We start from the raw sequence: 23,151 nt of genomic DNA on the forward strand, positions 1-23,151 counted from the left end.
CAAAAGATTAAATGGATGATTACTTCATTTATCTGTTTGATTATATACAGTACACTGTTCATTTGTTTGCTGATGTTGCCTTAGGATGTTATAAAGAGATCAAACTCCTGAGGTTTTATTTTACTTCAAGATCAGTCCTAATGATTATAAATAATGCCAAATGTCTTTGTTTATTTTGGCAACATAGAACTCTGATACTGCTACGTAAACCCTAGCTAACCAGTGATGTTTTCTCTCCTCTCTTCCCCCCCCCCCCCCCCCCCAGAGATGGTGATGCTCATGGAGCTGTTCTATGGATGGAGTACCACTTAACTGATGAGATATCAGTGAGCACAGGTCTTGTTCAGATTTTAAACGAAAAGGTATTTTCCAAGTTTGATCTTCGTGATATTCCATTTGTTTGAAGCTCTCGTAGATACTTTTGCCCTTTATAACGTTGTGGCCTGTTTTGTTGTGTGTAAAACAGACTTTGTATGCAGAAGAGTTTTATCAAATTATCTCCACTATGTTAAAATCTTTAGCTCAGTGTGTGTGGAAGTCATAAAAATAAACAGAATGTTGTGAATTATTCAGAAAGGAGTAGAAATGAAAACAAATATCATAGTGCTTCTGTTATCAATCCATGACGTGACCACAAGCTGAGCATTTTATGCAGTTTTGGCCACCCCATCTCAAAAAAAGATACAGCTGAACTAGAAAAGGTATAGTGAAGGGCACCCAAAATAATAAAGGGAATGGAATTGTTCCCCTATGAAGAAACGCTAAGCATAGTAAAGTTCTTCATCTTGATTGCATTTTCTTTTTTGTTTACTGCATATACATTTTCTTATCCCAGGACAAGCAGGCAGGTATTCTCACTAGTGGGTGATGTCATCCGACAGAGCCCCGATACGGACATCTTGCAAGCATGTCTTGCTTGAAGAAACTCAGAAGTTTCGAGATGCCCGCACCGCGCATGCGCCAGTGCCTTCCCGCCCGATGTACCGGGCGCGTCTCCTCAGTTCTTTTCTTTCCGCGGAGCTGAGAAGTTCTCTTCAATTCTGCGCTGACTGAAATTTCAGTATTTTGCCTTCTTTCCCCGCGTTTTATTGTTTTACTTACTTTCTTTGACTTTTATTTCTATTTAAAAAAAAAAAAAAAAAAAAGTTACAATTATTTCGTCCGGCGGTTCGGCCGGGCCGGCCTCGTGGCTGCGACCTAGCTCCTTCGACCTAGCAACGTCGCTTTTCCGGCCTATGTCCCGGCCTATCACCGGTTTTAAAAAGTGCAGCAAGTGCCAGCGTGCGATTTCGTTGACGGACCCACACCGGCGCTGTCTTCAGTGTCTTGGTCCAGAACACGTTCCGAAATCGTGCCGGCCTTGTTCCACGCTCACAGCGCGCTCTTTTAAACGGCGCTGCTTACTTTGGGAGTCCATGTTTAAGATGGAGTCTTCTAAGGAGCCATCTGCTTCGACCTCGACAGATGTTTCACCGGTCTGTTCGAAGCCTGCATCTGCGACTCATGCATCGAGCATCGTGAAGCCAGCATCGTTCACACCGGCTTCTGCATCGAGTTCAGCATCGGTTCCTGCTCCCGTCTCCTCGGTTCAGGTACCGCCTTCCACTGTTCCTCCCGTGGTCATAAAAGTGCCCAAAGCTACCAAGCAGAAGCACTCGACCACGAAGGAACGCGATGACCGTGCAGGAGGACCCCCTTTCGGTGCGGATCCCTCCATATCGGCATCGCTTAAATCCCTGCTCGAAGCTCAATTTGTTGAGCTCATGCGGACGATGGGACCGAGGCTTATCGCTAATATTCAGGGCGATACTACGGTCCCGGTCCCGGAGAGCGGTCCGCCCCCTCCTCCTCCTCCTCGTCGTTCGATTTCCCTGCTCGACGAGGGGGAGCGGCGGAGGGCGGCGGAACCCACTAGGCGGGCTTCCCTTTCTGACATGCCGCCTTTAGAGCCCATTACACCTCCACGTCACCAGGGTACTACATCGGCCCCTGATAATCGGAGTCCTGGGCATACTGCATCGCAGGAGGAGTTCTTTTGCACTCCATACCAGACTTGGGTGGCACTGCGTGAGTCGGCATCGTTGCCTCCCATGCGCTCCACTGCATCGAGTCCAATCCATTCCTTCGAGGCTTCAAGGGATCGATCGATGCATCGAAGATCACGTTCCCCATCCCGGCATCGGGAGGGGCATCGATCTCGACATTCTTCTAGACACTCCTCGCGTCATTCAGAGGTGTCTCCACAGAAGAAAATGCAGCGTATGGGATACTCATCCTCAGATTTATCCCAGCCAGAGGGACCGGAGTATGAAGAACCATCTACCTCATACTCTCCATGCCGCTCCCAGCTCTCCCTGGAACCGGAGGCTTCCACGTCTTCTAGTCCGTCTCGCCGGCCGGCCTTGGCGGACCAACTTTCCTTTTCATCCTTTCTCAGACAGATGGCGGATGACTTGGATGTGACCTTAGATACTGGGTCGAAGTACTCTAAGGAGTATCTGGACACCATGCATTTACCTCATCCTCCGGCGGAGACACTTCGGCTTCCCCTGCATAAGTTACTTGACCAGACTCTCATGCGGTGTTTGGAGACACCGTATTCCATACCTGCGGTACCTAGCAAGTTGGATGCTCGATACCGCATCGTGCACCACAAGGGGTTTGAGGGAGCTCAACTCTCTCATCAGTCCCTCCTAGTCGAGTCTTCCCTTAAACGTTCGCACCCCTCCCAAGTCTACGCTTCCGTGCCTCCTGGCAGGGAAGGGAGAACGATGGATAAGTTTGGTAGACGTATCTATCAAAATTCAATGATGGCGACTCGAGTGCTCAATTACAATTTTTTCTTCTCGTCCTATTTGGATTTTTTCTTGCCGGTACTCCGCAAGTTCACACCTTTCATCGATGCTGAGGCTCGGTTTGAGTTTGAGGAGGTGGTGGCGACCCTGTCCCAGTTGCGCCTCCAATTGATGCAATCCTCCTATGATGCTTTCGAGCTCTCGGCTCGTGCTGCGGCCTGCTCGGTCGCCATGCGTCGACTGGCTTGGCTTCGCACCATTGATATGGATCCGAATCTCCAAGACAGACTTGCAAATGTGCCTTGTGCGGGAGCGGATCTGTTCGATGAGTCTGTCGAGACTGTTACTAAAAAACTGTCAGACCACGAAAAATCTTTCCAGTCTATCATGAGGCCTAAGCCTAAACCACAACAGTCTCGTCCTTCTAGACCGCCTATAATCTACCAAAGGCGTTATCAACCGAGGCAGGCCCCTCCTGCGAGACAGCCTGCAAAGCGACAGCCGCCTCAGAAGACTCAGCAAAAGCCTCAGATGCCGGCTGCTCCCAAGGCTACTCAGCCTTTTTGACTCTCCTCCAGGGAGCATAACCGATCTCGTTCTGTCTACCCCATATTTTCCCATAGGGGGTCGCCTCCATCATTTTTGTCATCGATGGGAGGCGATCACCACGGACCTCTGGGTCCTCTCCATCGTAAGAGAGGGATACTCTCTTCATTTCCAACGGGTCCCCCCGGACCATCCTCCAAGAGAGTATCCTTCCAACTCCACACAGACCGCTCTTCTTCTCCAGGAAGCTCAGGCTTTGCTCCGGCTTCGGGCCGTCGAGCCGGTACCGGTGGATCAACAAAACCAGGGGTTTTACTCCCGGTACTTCCTGGTCCCGAAGAAGACGGGCGATCTGCGTCCCATTTTGGACCTTCGGGTCCTCAACAAGTTTTTGGTCAGGGAACGGTTCCGCATGCTGACCCTTGCCTCTCTTTATCCCCTAATCGAGCAGAACGATTGGTTATGCTCTCTGGATCTCAAGGAGGCCTACACTCACATCCCGATTCATCCGGCCTCCCGCAAGTTCCTCAGATTCCGGGTGGGACATCTGCATCTGCAGTATCGAGTGCTTCCCTTCGGCCTATCTTCGTCGCCCAGAGTCTTCACGAAGTGTCTGGTAGTGGTGGCCGCTGCACTCCGGAACATGGGTCTCCAGGTGTTCCCATACCTCGACGACTGGCTCATCAAGGCCCCGTCCGCTCCCAAGGTCATTTCGGCGACCTTGACTACCATTTGTTTTCTGCAGAGCTTGGGCTTCGAGATCAACTTTCCAAAGTCCCATCTTCAGCCCACCCAGTCTCTCCCCTTCATAGGGGCTGTCCTGGATACCATTCAACTTCGAGCATTCCTTCCTCCTCCACGCTTACATGCTCTCCTTCTACTCTGCCAGTCAGTGTCTTCTCGCCAATCCATCTCAGCGAGACACATGATGGTCCTTTTAGGCCACATGGCATCTACAGTTCATGTGACGCCTTTTGCCAGACTACATCTCAGGATCCCTCAATGGACTCTGGCATCTCAGTGGACTCAGGTGTCCGACCCGTTATCTCGTCACATTGTGGTCACTCCTGCTCTACGGCAGTCTCTTCTCTGGTGGATGACCTCTTCGAATCTATCCAGAGGTTTGCTGTTTCATTCTCCTCCCCATCAGAAAGTTCTAACGACCGATTCATCGAACTATGCATGGGGGGCCCATCTGGATGGTCTTCGCACTCAGGGGTTCTGGACCAGTGCGGAACGACTCCATCAAATCAATCTTCTGGAGCTCAGGGCCATCTTCAATGCTCTCCAAGCTTTTCAACATCTGCTTCACGACATGGTGGTCCTTATTCGCACAGACAATCAGGTCGCCATGTATTATGTCAACAAACAAGGGGGCACGGGCTCGGCCCCTCTTTGTCAGGAAGCTCTTCGAGTCTGGGATTGGGCGGTTCGCCACAACACCTTCCTCAGAGCAGTCTACATTCAGGGGAAGGACAACGTCTTGGCAGACAAATTGAGTCGTCTACTTCAACCTCACGAATGGACGCTCCACTCCGACCCCCTTCATCAGATCTTTGCTCAGTGGGGGACACCTCAGATAGACCTCTTTGCAGCCCCCCACAACTTCAAGCTGCCTCAATTTTGCTCCAGGATCTACACTCCTCATCGCCTAGAGGCAGATGCTTTTCTGCTGGATTGGAGCAAACGTTTCCTATATGCGTTTCCTCCTTTTCCTCTCATTCAAAAGACTCTAGTCAAATTGAGATTAGACCATGCCACCATGATTCTGATTGCTCCTCGGTGGCCCAGACAACCTTGGTTCTCCCTTCTACTTCAACTCAGCAGCAGGGAGCCAGTACTTCTTCCAGTGTTTCCTTCACTACTCACTCAACATCAAGGTTCACTACTTCATCCCAATCTGCAGTCCCTCCACCTGACAGCTTGGTTCCTTTCAACATAACTCCTCACCAGTTCTCTCAAGCAGTGAGGGAGGTCTTGGAGGCTTCCAGGAAGCCTGCTACTCGACAATGCTATTCCCAAAAATGGACTAGATTCTCTTCCTGGTGTATTTCCAATGCCACGGAACCTCAGCGAGCTTCCCTATCTTCTGTATTGGATTATCTTCTACACCTGTCCCAGTCTGGCCTCAAGTCTACCTCTATACGAGTCCACCTGAGTGCTATTGCGGCTTTCCATCAGCCTCTACAAGGGAAACCTTTGTCTGCTCATCCTGTGGTTTCCAAATTTATGAAAGGACTTTTTCATGTCAACCCTCCTCTCAAACCTCCTCCTGTGGTTTGGGATCTCAATGTTGTCCTGTCTCATCTTATGAAGCCTCCGTTTGAACCTCTCAACACGGCTCCACTCAAGTATCTCACCTGGAAGGTGGTTTTTCTAGTGGCCCTCACGTCAGCTCGTCGGGTCAGTGAGCTTCAGGCCCTAGTGGCGGATCCACCGTTCACCGTATTCCATCATGACAAGGTGGTTCTCCGTACTCATCCAAAATTCTTACCTAAAGTGGTCTCTGAATTTCACATCAACCAATCCATCGTGCTTCCGGTGTTCTTTCCAAAGCCTCATTCTCATCCTGGGGAATCTGCTTTGCACACTCTGGACTGTAAACGTGCTCTAGCTTTCTACTTGGATCGCACAAAGCCACACAGAACTGCTCCTCAACTTTTCGTCTCCTTTGATCCAAACAAGTTGGGACGACCGGTATCGAAGCGCACCATCTCCAACTGGATGGCGGCTTGTATCTCTTCCTGCTATGCCCAGGCTGGATTATCCCTTCCCTGTAAGGTCACAGCCCATAAGGTCAGAGCAATGGCAGCCTCTGTAGCCTTCCTCAGATCGACACCGATTGAGGAGATTTGTAAGGCTGCCACTTGGTCCTCGGTTCATACATTCACCTCTCATTATTGTCTGGATACTTTCTCCAGACGGGATGGACAGTTTGGCCAAACAGTGTTACAAAATTTGTTCTCTTAAGTTGCCAACTCTCCCACCATCCCATTGGGGTTAGCTTGGAGGTCACCCACTAGTGAGAATACCTGCCTGCTTGTCCTGGGATAAAGCAATGTTACTTACCGTAACAGTTGTTATCCAGGGACAGCAGGCAGCTATTCTCACGTCCCACCCACCTCCCCTGGGTTGGCTTCTCAGGCTAGCTACCTGAACTGAGGAGACGCGCCCGGTACATCGGGCGGGAAGGCACTGGCGCATGCGCGGTGCGGGCATCTCGAAACTTCTGAGTTTCTTCAAGCAAGACATGCTTGCAAGATGTCCGTATCGGGGCTCTGTCGGATGACATCACCCACTAGTGAGAATAGCTGCCTGCTGTCCCTGGATAACAACTGTTACGGTAAGTAACATTGCTTTATGGTAAACTACAAAGGGAAGACTTGGGTTTATTCCTTGGAACCCAGACACCAGCTCTAGATAGTTTCATGGGGACCCTTAGAGAAGTGTTGTTAGAGCCCAAAGATCAATTTTAGTCCAGAGTAGCAAGTAGCCCCTTTTTTTTTTTTTTTTTACTGAGAATGGAGGATTTGTCTGGTGCTTTTGTTGCTCCAGGGCCTGGCAATGGTATCAGGAGGTTATGGGTGGGGGAAAGGGCCAGATCTGAATAGGAGCAATAGGCTTGCTACAAGAGTTACAGGGGAGTAGTGTTGTCAGCAGGACTCTCGGTACTAGCATTTGGTGCAGTGGTTTCCAAACTTGTTTTGGGGGTGCATCAGCCACTTGGGTTTTCAGAACATCCCCAGTGAATATATCTGCAATAGAATTGCATACACTGGCTCCAGTACATACAAATTTATTGAATGTTCGTTGTAAATATCCTGAAAACCCAGCTGAGGGTCTTGTGCAAATAAGGACAGAGCTTGCAGGGATGGGACAGGGACAGAACTCACGGGGACGGGATGGAGATGGAGATAGATCCCATGGAGACAAATTTGTCTATGTCTCATTCTTTAGGTGACATTACCAATGGAGCCCCACCATTGTGTGGGACCTCCTCAATCTAATCTTTTCCATGGAGCCCATCAAACCCGTTTTCAGTTGATTTAGTGCCTTAAAAGTTTTATTCTTGAATGTCTGTACATCCTGTTACTATCATGTTGTCTTTTCACATCTACCTGATAATTCCTTAGGTTTTTTGGTGAATTTTAAGATTTATTTTTTCTTGTCAGCTCGGTGTGAGCCTTGAGCTCCTCGCCAGAGAATGACATGGGGACAAATTTGTCCCCATCCCCGCAGGAACTCAATTTCCCTATCCTGTCCACGTGAGTTTTGTCGCTGCCCCTGCCCCACTCCTGTAAGCTCAGCCTTAACTGCACAAGCCTTGAACACTCATGATTTTAAAGTGTTTTTTAGACTTGTGCAGATGAGGACAGAGCTTGCAGGGTTGGGGCAGGGACAGGAAAAGAACTTGCGGGGCGGGACAGGAAAATGAGTTCCCACGGGGACAGGAAAAATTTGTCCCCATGTCATTCTCTACTCTTAGCCACCCATTGATTCAAGAGGCTCAAAGGTAGAACAGGAAATGTTGGTTACATCTCATTGATAAGAGAAGGTAATTCCTTGCGAGTAGATAGGGAAAAAGGGGGGAAGGGTTTACATTTGCACAGAGGATATCAATTGCAGGTACACAAATGGGATAAAAGGGGGGTGGGCACAATGATAAAGTCAAATAGGAGTGAAAGCTATTTTTCTGTTGCTATTTTTTCTGAATGAAATGTTCCAAAAGACTTCCAGAGGGCCCTGTGGTAGAGAGAAGCTTTTCAGCGATAAGACATCAGAAACATTGGTCTCTGTATGTCCAGGACCTCCTTAAGATGTTAAGGATGCATCTTGGTCACCCTCAACATCAAGCATTGGTAGAGCCTACCAGGAGTTATTATTCTCCAATTTCTGTCCAACCCCGTCTTTGTCAGTGCCTAGGAAGCACAATAAAGGAGTCTGCAGAGGCTGAGATGTCATCGCTTCCCATCAAAGCAAGGCATTGAGGTCACCAGTGTCCTAGAAGCATCCTCAATATAAGGACCACCCACTCTCTGTACAACTGAAGAGAGTCTGATATTCTCTACAGACTTCAGACCCCAGTTCTGATGCACCGTAAGGGAATTTAGAAGGATGTGGCTGCTCCTAATATGATGTCCATACTTTTATCAATGGCAGCTTTCAAGGAGCAACTCATGCAGAAGTTCAAGAAGTGGATGGAGTGCTTCTTCACTTGACACAATGCTACAGCTTTAACATTATCGATGACATGATCAGAACTCAAAACTTGTGCCCTGCCTGAAAGAGTTGCCTCAACATCAAAGCCTGGAGGGGCTTGGAGTCAGAATTGGTTGCACTGGTGTCCATTTGCAGTGTGCAAGGAAATCCTCAGCTTGTCAGTGCACCGGGAATCCTTAGCTTGTCAGTGTGGAAGGAGGCCTGACTATATAGTCAGTTGTGTGAGACAAATAGCAACTCAAGTTTCACGGACTGACATTTTTCTACAAGTTGGAGTCCTACTGGGATTCTGATTAGGAGCCAGAAAGCTTCGTGGAAGAGGGGGGGTCCATTGATTTTCCTTCAGATCTATCCCCACCTTATTCTCCCCCCTCACCCCCTAGAGGTGTTCTTAATTATCATTTTTATGTGGGAGATATTTCAGACCATCCCATTTTAATTAGAGACTGAGAAGGAGCCCAGAGCAGAAGCATTAGATATCTTCCAATTCTTGTCTCTGCCACCCAAGACAGCTATGATGATGCCTTGGAGGATGTATGATGCCCTGGAGGATGTATAGATGAGAATGTAGGAAACTCCTTCCCCCAACCTCTCTATATCTCCATGGTGGTTGAATTGGGAAAGCCAAGTGTTCCAAGATTCACTCCTCTGTACCCCGGGAAGGAGGCTTGGACATTGGAGTCTTTTTGGAAGAGAGTATTTCAGAATGCTATGCTTGTATTTTGCATAACCTCCTAGGTTCAAGGTTTATTAATATTTGATGTATCGCTGAATCTGTTTACAAAGCGATGTACACAAGTAAAAAAAGGATAAGATTATAAAGATACAAATTAAAAATTCATTAACATCAAATTTATGACTAGACTTGAACTGGGGAGGGAAGAAGGGCAAAGGTTACATCTGTTATATCGAGAAAAACATATATGGAAGAAACAGAAGAAACGGGGTAGATAAAAAATTAAAAAATATTAAGTATTAAAAGCATCTTTAAAAAGGTGCGTTTTTAAGGATTTTTTAAAAGAAAGAAGATCTTTTTCATTTTTAATATGTTGTGGCAGAGAGTTCCACCATTGTGGGCCCATAACAGAAAACATATCCTACCAGCTCTTTGTAAGCATGTAGTTGCAGAGCATAGTGTGTAATGAGGTAGAGTTCAGACACTCTTCATAGAGACAAGGCCAAAAGGAAGGACTATGAAAAATAGTCTCTGTGACATATTTTTGATGCAGTATCGAAAGCTTCTGCCATGTGGATTGGTGCAGGCCTCAGACTTTAGGCAGGATGTGCAGGAAAAGCTTGCACACATCCTGAGTTGTGCTGTGCCATGGAGAGAATCTCTTTAGAGATACGTAAGAGGGCGCTGCTCTCATCAAGCAGCATAGTAATAACCTTAAAACCCTTTCCAGGCCTACTTCTGAACCATCTTCCTCTTCCAGGAGGTATCAGAGTAGAGGCAGTGGAGGTACTATTACTTTCATAGGCATAGGAATCCTCCACACTCTCTCTCTCTTCCCAGTCTAGATGGGGTATTCACTCTTTTCCCAGACTGCAGAGGACTCAAAAATACCAACCTGTGTCACAGCCAAAAGCAGGGACAGGGTTTGACTGCCTCCACAAGAAGATAACTTCAGCCCCTATATCCATTCCAGAAGGACCTACCTATATAGGTGTCAGGTTAAATATTTTTGAAAACAGAAAGAAAGATGGGTGCTGAAAAATGGTCCAGATAGGTTACTGCTTTCAATTAGCGGACCAGTCTCCAAATTGCCTACTGAGTGCATCAAGATTAAGTTCTCAGTATGAGGAAATACAAAGAAACTATTTTCCCTCTTAAAGGTCAATCCCATTCTACTGCAAAAAAAGAGAGCAGTGATTTTATTCCAAATATTTTCTGATTATGAGAAAGATGAGTGGATTCTGCCCTGTCCTAGTCCTGAGAGCCCTGAACAAATATCTCTCTAAGCAAAAGTTCAGGATGGTGTCCTTAGCCTTTTTCATACCACTTTGACAAAGAGGGGACTTGTATTTTCTTGGGATCTAAAGAATGCTAACACTTGCATATAGATACATCAAAGCCAGTTCATCCTGATTAAGATGGAGGTCCTCTTTCCTCAGAATGTTGCCCAGTTCCTAACAAATCAAAATCATTCATCCCTGTACCATTATCTCAACAATGCATTGAGACTCCAGAGCTCTACCTATCTCTTGGGCCCTGTGTGTGAAATGAAGAGTATTTCTGGAAATGCTTAAAAGCCTAAATTAGGCTTCCATATCCTCTCTCCCATATTTTCTTATGTCCTCAGTACCCATATGCACCAAAATCGAATAAAGGTCTGAGGAGAAACAGTTGGTAGAGAAATGATCAAGTCTTCCAAGCTCCAACTTCTGCAAATAAAGGAAAATCTTCTACTTGGATGTCTAGGCTGACAAGACACCCAACCCTTAAGACAGCTAACTTTATACCCCATTTTCAATCATCAGTGTCCAGACATTTAAGCAGGATGCACGTCAAAGCTACTAATACAGTCCATTTAAGAAAGGCACCTATTTAGGTTTTATAATGTGTGTCTCTCTTTAATTCTTATTACTTTAAAGCAGTGTCTCGCAAACTCTGCGAGCCAGTGGCACACTAAATTGGGGGCCGCGGCTCGTGGGCATCTGGAAGTGCGTGGACATCGAGGCGATGATATCACGCACATGCATGATATCATCATGTCGACATCCGCACATGCACGGAGGCATTCCAAACGGGGCCCTGCTGAAAAAGAAAAGGAGCGGAGAGGAGGAGAGACACTGGTGCTGGCTGACTGCCTATAGGATGTGCTTCTTGCCATAAAAGGCACAACCTTTAGGCAACCATTGGGTGCTGGCACCTCTCTTTCTCCCCGGCGGCATACCTGGAAGCACACAGTTTGTGATATACTGCTTTAAAGACATAATTAATCTCACCTTTCTGTAGAGATGATTTTGGTCTTCAGTGCCTTTTTATCATTTTATTGCCTTTATGCATGGATTCTACAAAGCATGTTTCATAAGTTTAATAAGGTTTTGCCTTTTTTGACAGTTTATTACTATTGTACTTGGAAACAACAGTGATATATTTTAAAAAAAAATATCTTTATTCATTTTAAAGCTTAAAATAAGTGCAACATATTATACAGACATTTTATACTTTAACCTAAGGATTAGATTAGATTAACAGCACTTACATTCACTCAAATTATATTTCATAATAAATACATGTGTCATCCCCCCTTCTATATATCCAACAATTGCATTTAACCATAATTCAATTAAAAGTATTTCTCCACCCACCCTGGACGTGTATGTTCAAAGGGCAAAATCAACAATCACTCCTTACAGAATTTTGTCAATGACTCCCAAACATCCTTAAATTTCCTATAATGTCCCTGCTGTATAGCAATCATACGTTTCATTTTAAAAATGTGTCATAAAGATTCCCACCAGAAATTATAGTTTAACTGGTCCCAGTTTTTCCAGTTCTTCAAAATAAGTTGTATGGCATCTCCTGTCATGATAAAGAGAAGTTTATTATTATGGGAAGATATTGGGCTTTTAGCTCTCATTAACATGCCAAATAGCACGGTATTGTACGTCAATGCCACTGGATTTTCCAATATTTTATTCACTTGACCGCAAATGGATCTCCAAAACTTAAGTATCAAGGGACAATAGTACATTAGATGATCCAATGTCCCTACATCGAGATGACAGTGCCAGCATCTATTAGACTTAGAACTATCCAATTTCTGTAAACGAACAGGGGTCCAAAAAGATCTATGTAACAAGAAAAACCATGTTTGTCTCATAGATACAGATGCTGTACATCTCATCCTCCAAGTCCAAATTCGTGGTCATTGAGATGCAGAAATCTGCTGCTTTATCTCAATGCTCCAAATGTCACGAAGACCATTCTTTGGTTTCTTATTCAAAAATTCAGATATTAATTTATACCAGAGTGATATTGTATTTGTCTGTTTTTTATGCATGTGGTTGGATTGGTCCAGTAATAGAATGAAGGGTTTTGATTAATGCATTTAGCTTTGAGTTGCCTAGTTCATTTTTCATCATCATTTACAGTTTATCATTGTTTAAATTACATTACATTACATTAGTGACTGCTATTCCGCCTGTACCTTGCAGTTCTAGGCAGATTACAAAAGAGCTAACTGGACATTTCCAGGATAGTTACAATTTTTTTTTTGTTACAAGTGAGATAAGAAAGCTGGATATTTCCAGGAGAAATTGCGAATTTGATAACAAATAAGATAAGTGGACATTTCTAGGCAATATTACAAATAGGATAACAATTTTTTGTTACAAGTGAGATAAGAAAGCTGGATATTTCCAGGAGAAATTGCGAATTTGATAACAAATAAGATAAGTGGACATTTCTAGGCAATATTACAAATAGGATAACAATTTTTTGTTACAAGTGAGATAAGAAAGCTGGATATTTCCAGGAGAAATTGTGAATTAGATAACAAATAAGATAAGTGGACATTTCTAGGCAATATTACAAATAAGATAACAGTTGGGAAAGCTGGACATTTCCAGGAGCTTTACATTTTAGGGGACTGTAATCTTGGTTGATATTTAGAAGAGGAAAAGATTACCAGAGAAGTGGAGGCTTTGAGAGGGGATTTTACCAGGGAGGAGAGGAATGAGGATGAGAGTTAAGGTGTCTGGACAAATTTCTTGAATAGCAGGGTTTTGATCTCTCTTCGAAATGTTTTGAGGTTGCTTGTTGTTGTCAGCAGGTTGGAAATGGGGTGGTCGAGTTTTGCTGCTTGCATCGCAAGTAGGTTGTCAAACATCTTCTTGCGCTGTGTACCTTTGAGTGGAGGATAGGTAAATGGGGTCAGAGTTCTTCTTTGTCTAGTAGTGAGGGTCTGATTTAGGCGGTTGTTAAGGTAGGGGGGGCAGAGCCATTTAATGCTTTGAATAATAGGCAGTAAAGTTTGAATTGAATTCGTGCTGTATTGGTAACCAGTGTGAGTCTAGGTAAGCAGTGGTGATGTGGTCATATTTTCTCAGTGAGTAGATCAATCTGAGAGCGGTGTTTTGTATAGTCTGCAGTTGTTTTAACATGTTGGCTGGGCATGGCAGATAGAGGGAATTGCAATAGTCTAAGACTAGGGATTGGACAATGAGCCTATATTGCTCTATGTCGAAGAATTTTCTTATTTTACGTAGATTTCTCATGGTTAGAAAAGCTTTCTGTGTTGTCTTATTGATTTGGGCCTGCATTGTGCAGCATATGTCTATCGTTACTCCTAGGAGTTTGAGTTCAGGCTGTATTGGGTATTTGGTGGCCTTAATTTCTAATTCTGTGATGGTGGGGGTTTTGGCCTTTTCGAGCAGAAGGAATTTTGTTTTGTCTGTGTTTAGTTTCAGTTTGTGGGCTACTATCCATTTAGCCACTACATCTAGTGTTTTTTCCAGTTTTATTGTTGAGGTGGGATCTGGTGAGTCAAAGGGGAGGAATATGGAGATGTCGTCTGCGTAGCTGAAAGATGTTACATTTAATTAGTCTAAAGTGGTTCAGAGGGAGGAGATAAAGAGGTTGAAGAGCGTAGGTGATAGTGGAGATCCTTGTGGAACTCCGCAGGGGTTGGACCTTGGGTCTGATTTGTGATCGTTGGACTTTACTCTGTAGGTTCTTGATTTTAGGAATCCTTGGAACCAGTTGTATACCCTGCCTGAGATCCCTATGGCTTCAAGTATCTGTAGTAATATGGAGTGGTCGACCAGGTCAAATGCAGCAGAGAGATCTAGTTGAATTATCAGCATCTTTTTTCCTTTGCAAAGGTGCTGTTGAGCTGTGTCTAGTAGGGTTACTAGTAGTGTCTCTGTGCTGTGGTTGGTTCGGAATCCTGATTGTGAGGGATGAAGTAGGTTGTGGTCTTCCAGGTAGCTAGTGAGGAATTGTGCGACTAGACCTTCTATTATTTTAACGTATATTGGTATTGAAGCGATGGGTCTGTAGTTGGAGTGGATGTCTATTGGGTCTTTGTGATCTTTCACAATTGGGGTGATTATGATCTCTCCTAGGTTCTGTGGGAATTGTCCTTCCGTTAGCGTGGTTTGTATCCATTACATGAGGCTAGCTCTGAATTTGGTGGAGGCGTTTGCTATCAGGTATGTGGGACAATTGTTTAGGTCGCATGATGCTTGGCTGTATTTTTTGTGTGCTGCTTTTGTATGTTTAAGCCTACCATATCCACGGGCCTTCTTGCAGTTCATATTCAAAGACTGTGCATGAAAGTGATGAAAAAGCTGTCTTTTAAAACAGAATAAAGGTCTGAGGAGAAACAGTTGGTAGAGAAACAATCAAGTGTTCCAAGCTCCAACTTCTGCAAATAAAGGAAAATACTGAGGGAGGGAACAAAACACGCAGCATTTAAATCAATATTCTGGCATCACTCCCCCAAAAAATCTGTTCACAAATTTTCAGAGATATATTTTTCACTATGCATGCATATACAGCTTGGATATTTTTTTTTAAACTGTGCACTGCCAAACATTACAATGGAGAAGTAAATTGGTAAGAAAAATATATTTCCTCAGAGCTACAACAGATAAATGCATTCAGTGTAAGAAGGGGTTGCAAGATCTGTAGTATTTATCTGATTTGAAGGATTTAATGAGAGAGTTTCTTAGCTAGTGGCATTCAAATCTTGAAACTTAGTAGTAGGCAAAGATTAAAAGGTTGGCTATAGCATGGGTATACTGTTACTTCTACAGCACTGTTTATTTTTAGTATTTATATACCACGTACAGCCTAAGTGGTTTACATTCAAGTATTCAAGCATTTTTCCTATCTGTCCTGGTGGGCTGACACTCTTATCTAATGTACCTGGGGCAATGGGGGATTAAGTGGCTTGCCCAGGGTCACAAGAAGCAACATGGGATTTGAACCCACAACCTCAGAGTGCTGAGGCTGTAGCTCTAATCACTGCACCACACACTACTAGACATACACAGCACTATACACTAAACATGTAAGAGACTGTCCCTACACGATGGAACTTAGCATCCAATCAAAACAGACAAACAAGGGATGAGGGAATTGCTTATAGCAGAAATGATTAAACAGATATGGGTACTCTATAAAACAGGGGTGTCAAAGTCCCTCCTCGAGGGCCGCAATCCAGTTGGGTTTTCAGGATTTCCCCAATGAATATGCATGAGATCTATTTGCATGCACTGCTTTCATTGTATGCTAATAGATCTCATGCATATTCATTGGGGAAATCCTGAAAACCCAACTGGATCACGGCCCTCGAGGAGGGACTTTGACACCCCTGCTATAAAACAATAGGAGTTAAAAGCAACCTCAAAAAGGTGGACATTTTAAACGAGATTTGAATATAGCCAGAAATGGAGCTTGATGTACTGACTCAGAAAGTTTATTCCAGGCAGGGCGGGATTAACCAATAGGCCAAGTAGGCACGTGCCTAGGGCCCGAAATGGTCAGGGGGGCCTGATGAAGGAGGGCATCAACATTGTTTTTTCCAAACGGCAATGGGCCCCTCCAGCATCGATCGGCAACGTGGGCCCCCCCCCCCGATCGCAACGTGGGCCCCCCGATCGGCAACGCGGCCCCCCCATCAATGGAAAGTAAGACAAACAAGCAACGCGGGTAAGAAAGGCAATGGGAACTGTAATTGTTCAAGCGGTGCTGCATGCCCAAAGCTTCCCTCTGACGCAGCTTCCTGTTTCCGCCTGGGCGCATGGTGGGGAGGGGCGGGGCAGGGGGCCCAGTGTACTTGTGTGCCTAGGGGCCCTCAATGAATTAATCCTGCTCTGATTCCAGGCATACAGTGCAGCAAGAAAAAAAGGAACAGAATCTGGACAATTGAGGCAAAGGGCACAGATAAGAGAGATTTACCTGACGAAGTTCCTGGAGGAATGAAGGGAGAGAGAAGAGAGCAGAGATACTGAGGAGCTGCAGAGTGAATGTACTTGTAAGTCAATCAGAGGAGTTTGACCTTTAGCTATAGCGGGGTATCAAATTTTAAAGAAACAAACATATGAAAACGGATAGGGAACCAGTGAAATAACTTGAGGAGACAGCTAAGGTGAGTTTAGCGACTATAAGTCATGCAGCAGAGTTTTGAACGGATTGAAAGGGAGAGAGACGGTTTAGTGGAAGACCTGTGAGGAACAAAATTACTTTAATATAGGTGTGAGCTGATAAGAGTGTGGATAAAGGAAGGAACGAGGCAGAGAGCACTTTTTAACATTTGAAAAATGTGAAAAGCACTATTGATTTTTAGCTTATGAAGGCCATGTAGCATGGGAACTAGCCAAACTAGCTGAACAATAGTAAAATTATTTGACTCTCTTACTATAGTGTGCAAAGGAATTAGCATGGGAATTAGTACATGTTGTTAAAGCATGAGCACATACTAACTGATAGCCTTGTTATGAGGTAGAAAATAGGCAGAGAATGGGTTTAGACTGAATATGAACTGTGCATTGCAGTTAGTACATGGTACTTTACTACATACTCTCATTTTTGCAGTTAGGAGGAGGTTGTTGCATCCCTCCTTAGGGAGGTTGTTACCAACGTGCAGTAAAATGTAGCTTTTTATCACACTTTGATATACAATGAGTATCTCAGTATCGCAGGTTTCTGATTCCCATAGTAATTGTAAATCTCCTTATTACTTGTGGGTAGAGAATGACACGAGGATAAATTTGTCCCCATCCCTTGTGACTTGTGAAGATGAGGACAGAGTTTGCCAGGGATGGGGACAAATTTGTTCCCATGTCATTCTGGGTCTCATGTTAATGGGGTCAACACCCTTAAGTTATATCAGTGGCAAGCTATAAGACCCTCTTGGGTCCCCCTATTGGTTACACTCCCCCACCTCCCACAAGCCTACCTTGCTCAAATTCCTTGGTCTGGGCAGGAGCAATCCTCAATAATAATAATAACTTTATTTTTGTATACCGCAATACCATAGCAGTTCACAATAGACAACTGACAAAAAGCGAAGTTACAAACAATATAAAAAATACAGTGGCATGATTTTAAAGATAGAAATGTATCAAAAAGATAGGTCTACTGATTTTCTGAAGGATTGGTTAAAAAAAAAAGTTTTCAAAATGGTTTCACTTAACCAATCATTCACTTTACCAGCCTGAAAAGAAAGAGTCCTATCCAAAAATCTCTTGTAAAGACAGCCTTTCAATGAAGGAGAGAACAAGTGGGATCTACGAGTTACATCTGGTGGTACAAGCCAAGTCAAAATGATAGGAAAGATAATTTGGAGCCAAGCCAGTTAAAGTTTTAAAACAGATACAAGCAAACTTGAAAATAATTCTGGCTTCCGTCAGTAACCAATCCAATTTTTTATAATAAGGACTAACATGATCTGTTTTATTTTTTCTTTTTAGCCAAAAATAAGACAAACTTCTGAATTCTAAATAATGTTCAATCTTTTGATATTCTCTTATAAGAACCTAGATATATTATATTACAATAGTCAAGGATGCTCAGTATTAAGGATTGAACTAACAGTCTGAAAGATACTGAATCAAAATATTTTTTGATAGTACGGAGTTTCCATAATACAAAGAAACATTTCTTAACCAATGAGTCAATGTACTCATCAAAAGTTAGATGGTAGTCCAAGATGACCCCAAGTATTTCAATAGTGGAATTTATCTGATATTCCCGGCCATTCAATCTCAATAAGGTCTCTTTAATTTTATTGTTTGGACTGCACTGCCATTGTCTTTCTCAAAAATTGCTCCAGCAATCCATAGCAGTGGCCCAGAACTTCCTCTCCGACGTCAGAATTGACATTGGAGGTGAAGTATTGTGGGTCCAGCGTTTGTACACGCCTGGCCTGGCTCGGGGAGAAAGGAAGAACAAGATTGCAAAGGCAACGCGATCGGCTTGCGATTCAATTCACACAGGCTTTTGTTTCATACCATTCTTATTGCGGTTTATCTTAAACCTTAACAACCATGGGCCCCTGAAGAAGGTGTGTTCTCCGAAACACAGACCATGTTGGGTCCCTTGGTTTGTAGTAAGGTGATATCAGTAACTGCATTAATATTTGGTACAAATAAACATAGCCTGCATCTTGTACATTCTGATCTGCAGTTTTTTTCCTTGTTTTTTGCTTTTGCCTACTGTACTGCAGACTTTGTTGGATCTGTTTGTTGTGTTTTAGCACTGCTGAAAATCCATATAAAGATAAACTGTTAAGATATCCATTTAACTTTGTGATTGACCCTTTACTGTAAATCAACTTAAGCATTATTAAAAGGTATGCAGTATGTGTTGATAGTGTACCAATAAAACCCCATTTGGTTAAGGAGGACGATCATGGTGTCCTGTATTCTTTTTCTGAAGTATGATATCTTGCATATCGTAAATGGTAAAAGTTAGTCATATAATATATATTTCTGCACATGTTTTGACATAAAAATGAAACTGCCCCTCCTGTACTCCTCTGTTTTCTTTCTGGCAGTTTAGTAAAAATATGTGTTATACAGATTCAACAGTATTGGTCAAGCCAATTGGTCATGTGCTATAACTGAATCTTCATTTTACATTGTTTCCTAACTCTTCCAAGTTACTAACAAATATCTTAGGGGCCTTTTTTTAAAATCTTTATTAATTTTAAAACCAAAAATAAGTGCAACATATTATACATACATTTTATACTTTAACAGCACTTAAATTCTATCAAATTATATTTTTTGACAAATACATATATCATCCCTCCTTTTCTACATATCCAACAATTGCACTCAAATTAAAAGTATCTTCCCACCCCTTTTTAGTAAAGCTTAGTAAGCACTAACAAACATTAATTAGCACATTCTAAACACTGTGCAGCATGTTTTATGTCTATGAACCATTGTTCTCTCTACCAGTGAGGAGTGGTGCTTTCATGTGTTTTCCATTGCTAGAAAGAGGCAGCTTCCCTGGAGTCCTGCAAAGTTTGCCTGTTCCTCATTGAAAATGTGATAGTCAAACAGCACCCCCCCCCCCCACCCTTGGTAAGACTGAAGGTGGAGGATTCTCGCTCAGCTTAGAGCAATGGTACTCAACCTTTCTTTAGCTGTGACACACCTGACAGACAATGTTCATTTATGTGACATACTAAACACTAAGGGGTCTTTTTACTAAGGCACGCTGGTGCATCTTAGCGTGCACTAAATGCTAACGTGTGGCAACGCGTCCCCCCCTAAAATTCACAGCTGAACAAAGCAAACCTAAATGTTTCATTGTTTAGTATGAATTTGTTTATTCCATATCAAAAAGCTATGTGCAACACAGTCCTAGATTTCCTACTTTTCATACAACAAAACAAATATATATTCAGATTCTAGTGTCACATCAGTAACAGCAACACAGAATTCCTCTACTGCCAGATATTGTGAAGTAACACAAAAACATGAATACAGTCATACTACTCAGAAACAATTAAGCAGACAATCTACGGAGAGCAGACCTGTAACATTTTCAGTTGGGGCTGAAGGAGGCAGTTATTATTGGGGACATTGAGGACACAGATATAGGGACCAGTTACAGGAATTTCAAGGGCCTGATTTTCAAACTTGCTGTGGTTGTAAATACAGGCTTGCTGCCTACACCAAACGTTTTGTGACACACTTCCCATTATCTTGGGGACACACTGGTTGAGAACCACTAGCTTAGAGGGACAGTCCTATGGGCCACATGGCACTTAATGTACACTAAACTTTATAAAAGAGCCCCTTACTATCCTGAAGGTAATATTGGGATACTGCATTGTTTTTGCTTGATTCTTCTTTTGTGCAAGTGTATGTTTTTTTTGTTATTTGATGTTGTTTATGTATCATTCTGTATACTATTTTGCCCATTTTATTTGGGGGGGAGGGGGAGGTTTATAAATGTAGTTAAATTTCCATTTAGCCTATCCTGCCAAAGCCTGATGTGTTCCTTTTTTATAAGTGCATAAGTAGGGATACTGCACTGTTACATTACAGGACTGTCAAGTAGTTGACAACATTTATTCAATGAGTTGTCTTAAATTGAAATCATGATTCCAAACAGTTATACGATTGCAGCTCTTTCATCATGCTTCTACCTTGGTGTATACAGCCTTATTCATACATTTCTTTCATGTTTTCTGAGTTGTATATTTTAAAATTAAAATATGTTCCCATTTTACATAAACATTTGTAAATGAAATAATTTAAATGGAGTCCATGAAGACTTACTTAGAGACTTTTGTTTTCATTTTTAATATATATTTTTTTCTCTTTTCCAACAGGGTGATTGCCGGTGGAACCCCCACAGAAAACAAGCTGTATATTTCTTTAGATCTGTTTTAGAACCTGAAGCCATATCCACTTGCCCCAGTGTGGTTGAATTTTCAGTTGAATTTAATCCAAAGAGAGGCGAGCTCACCATGGACTATAAATTCCTAAAATAAAATATGACTTCTTGATATTTTTCTAAATTAAATTTATATATCAAAATGTTGACATGATTTTAGTTTTGTATTACAAGGAATACAGGTTTAAGGGTTAAACATCAGGGCTGAAAAGAAAAAATAAATATGTAAGCTACTAGCCAAATGCCATCTGGATATAGATTCATATTTTAATTCCCAGAAATCTGGTTATCATCAGGCTCTGAGTTAGTATTTCTGCTGCCAGTCACATTACTACTATTTTTTGCAAACTGTTTAAATACACAAAGAAATGATGTAATCTATCTCAGGGGTCCCCAACTCCCGGCCGGCATCCCACAAGCTGCGAGAGAACTGCCGACAACGGAGACTCACCCAGTCTCATAATGGCTGCCCCCTTCACTGAGAACAGAATGCTAGGCTTGGCCCAGCATATCTTTTCCCTTCCCTCTGTGTCGGTCCGATGTCGTCTACACTTTCCGTCATGCTGAAAAACTACCAGCCTCGGCAGTGATTCAGTAACATTGCCTGCAGCTCCCCTTCCTGCAACTTCCTGTTTCCATCCGGGTGGACCGCAGCAGACGGAAAGCAGGAAGGGGAGCTGCGGGCAATGATACTGAATCACTGCCGAGGCTGGCAGTTTTTCAGCGTGACGGAAGGTGAGGATGACATCGGACCTGTTTGGAGAGAAGGGTCAGAATGTGCTGAGCCAAGGAGAAAGCCTCCTGGACTAACTGGGTTGTTGGGTTTTTTGGGTTTTTTTTTAAGTACAAAGTGGGGGGGGGGGGTTATTAATTAAGAAGTGCCAGATTGTGGGGGAGACCTTATGGGGCCATAAACAGAGAGAGAGAAATGGTGGGCAATGGTCTGAAAGGAAAGAAACTGGACCTGGGGTGATGTGGAGGAAGAGGGAAAGAGATACTTGAAGTGAGAACTGTTGAAAAATAAAGGGAGAAATGGTGGTCCTGGGGGAAAAAGGAAGGCAGGCAGGCAGTGGGAGAGATGAGATGGGGGGCAGTTAGGAAGAGAAAGGGAGAGATTTTGGATCTGGGTTGGAAAGGAGGAAGGGAGATGTTAGGCCTGGATGTGGAAGGGAGAGAGAGATGCAGCATCTCTTTTATTTTTCTTCCATCTCATTGTTCAGCATCAAGGCAGGAGGGAAGAAGAACAACAGAAAAGAGCGGGAGCAAAATGTTGGATCATGGGGAGAGAGGAAGAGAGATAGACCCATGGGAGGGAAGACAGCTGGGGATTCTAGGGGATGGAGAGAAAGGGAAAGGGAGATAGAGCCTGACCAGTGGAGAGAGGGAGAGGGTTCTGAAAGTGGTGATCTATGTGGATGAGGTCAAAAGGGAGATGACTAATGAGAGAACAGTGAGTTCAGTGGTAGAACTGTGGTAATGGGGAATAGATAGAAGGAAATAGGAAGCTGGGAAAGGAGTGAGATGGGAAATGGGAGAGCTAGGGTCTGAGAGAAGATGGAGAATTGAAAGGTAGCTAAAAATTTAAAAAGAAGGGCGAGAGAGGGCAAGATTTGAGTAGACAGAGACAAAAAAGAAAAAATTTAAGAAAGCTGAAAGGGAAAAATCAATACTTTGGAGAAAGGCATAAGGAAAGAATGGAACAGTAGAGAAGAGGAGAAAAAATGGACAGCAGACACTGGAAAGAGAATTGGTAGAAGATAGACAAAATGCAGAAAGAGAAACTGGGACCAAGGTGATGGAAAAACAAAATGACCAGACAATAAAAGGTAGAATAAATAATTTTATTTTCTATTTTGTGATTACAATATGTCAGGTTTGAATTGTGTATCTTACCAGAGCTGGTGCTGGACAGCAAGTGTGAACTAGGACCTAAAAGAGAGAGGAAAAGCCTTTTTTTATTTATTTTATTAATGTATATTGTGTATAAAACTATCCTACGAACCCGACCCAAATCCTCCCCCCCCCCCCCCCCCCCCTTTTACCGGTCCCTGGAAAAATTTGCTTCTATAAAAGCGGTCCTTGGTGTCAAAAAGTTTGGGGACCACTGATCTATCTGATACAAAAATCGACCAGGATATATAGGGCTAATAGCACAGTTTACTTTGAAGTGGAAAAAGAAATCTTTAAAATATATTCTGTTTAATTCAAGAATAACTT

General features: G+C 43.3%; 1 protein-coding gene across 6 annotated transcripts in view; it reads left to right on the forward strand.

Moving 5' to 3' along the window:
* The window catches only part of PRMT7 (protein arginine methyltransferase 7), a 169,236-nt gene extending 147,749 nt beyond the window's left edge, over positions 1 to 21,487 (forward strand). For all 6 annotated transcript variants that reach the window (XM_033941581.1, XM_033941580.1, XM_033941579.1 and 3 more), the window contains exons 17-18: positions 266 to 362; positions 20,870 to 21,487. In XM_033941581.1, the coding sequence (XP_033797472.1) occupies positions 266 to 362; positions 20,870 to 21,031 (259 nt within the window). In that variant the 3' untranslated portion in view covers positions 21,032 to 21,487. The remainder of the gene's footprint in view (positions 1 to 265; positions 363 to 20,869) is intronic.
* The last annotated feature ends 1,664 nt before the right edge of the window (positions 21,488 to 23,151 follow it).

This window comes from Geotrypetes seraphini, chromosome 4 (genome assembly GCF_902459505.1).
Source record: "Geotrypetes seraphini chromosome 4, aGeoSer1.1, whole genome shotgun sequence".
In the NCBI taxonomy this organism is placed as follows: domain Eukaryota; kingdom Metazoa; phylum Chordata; class Amphibia; order Gymnophiona; family Dermophiidae; genus Geotrypetes; species Geotrypetes seraphini.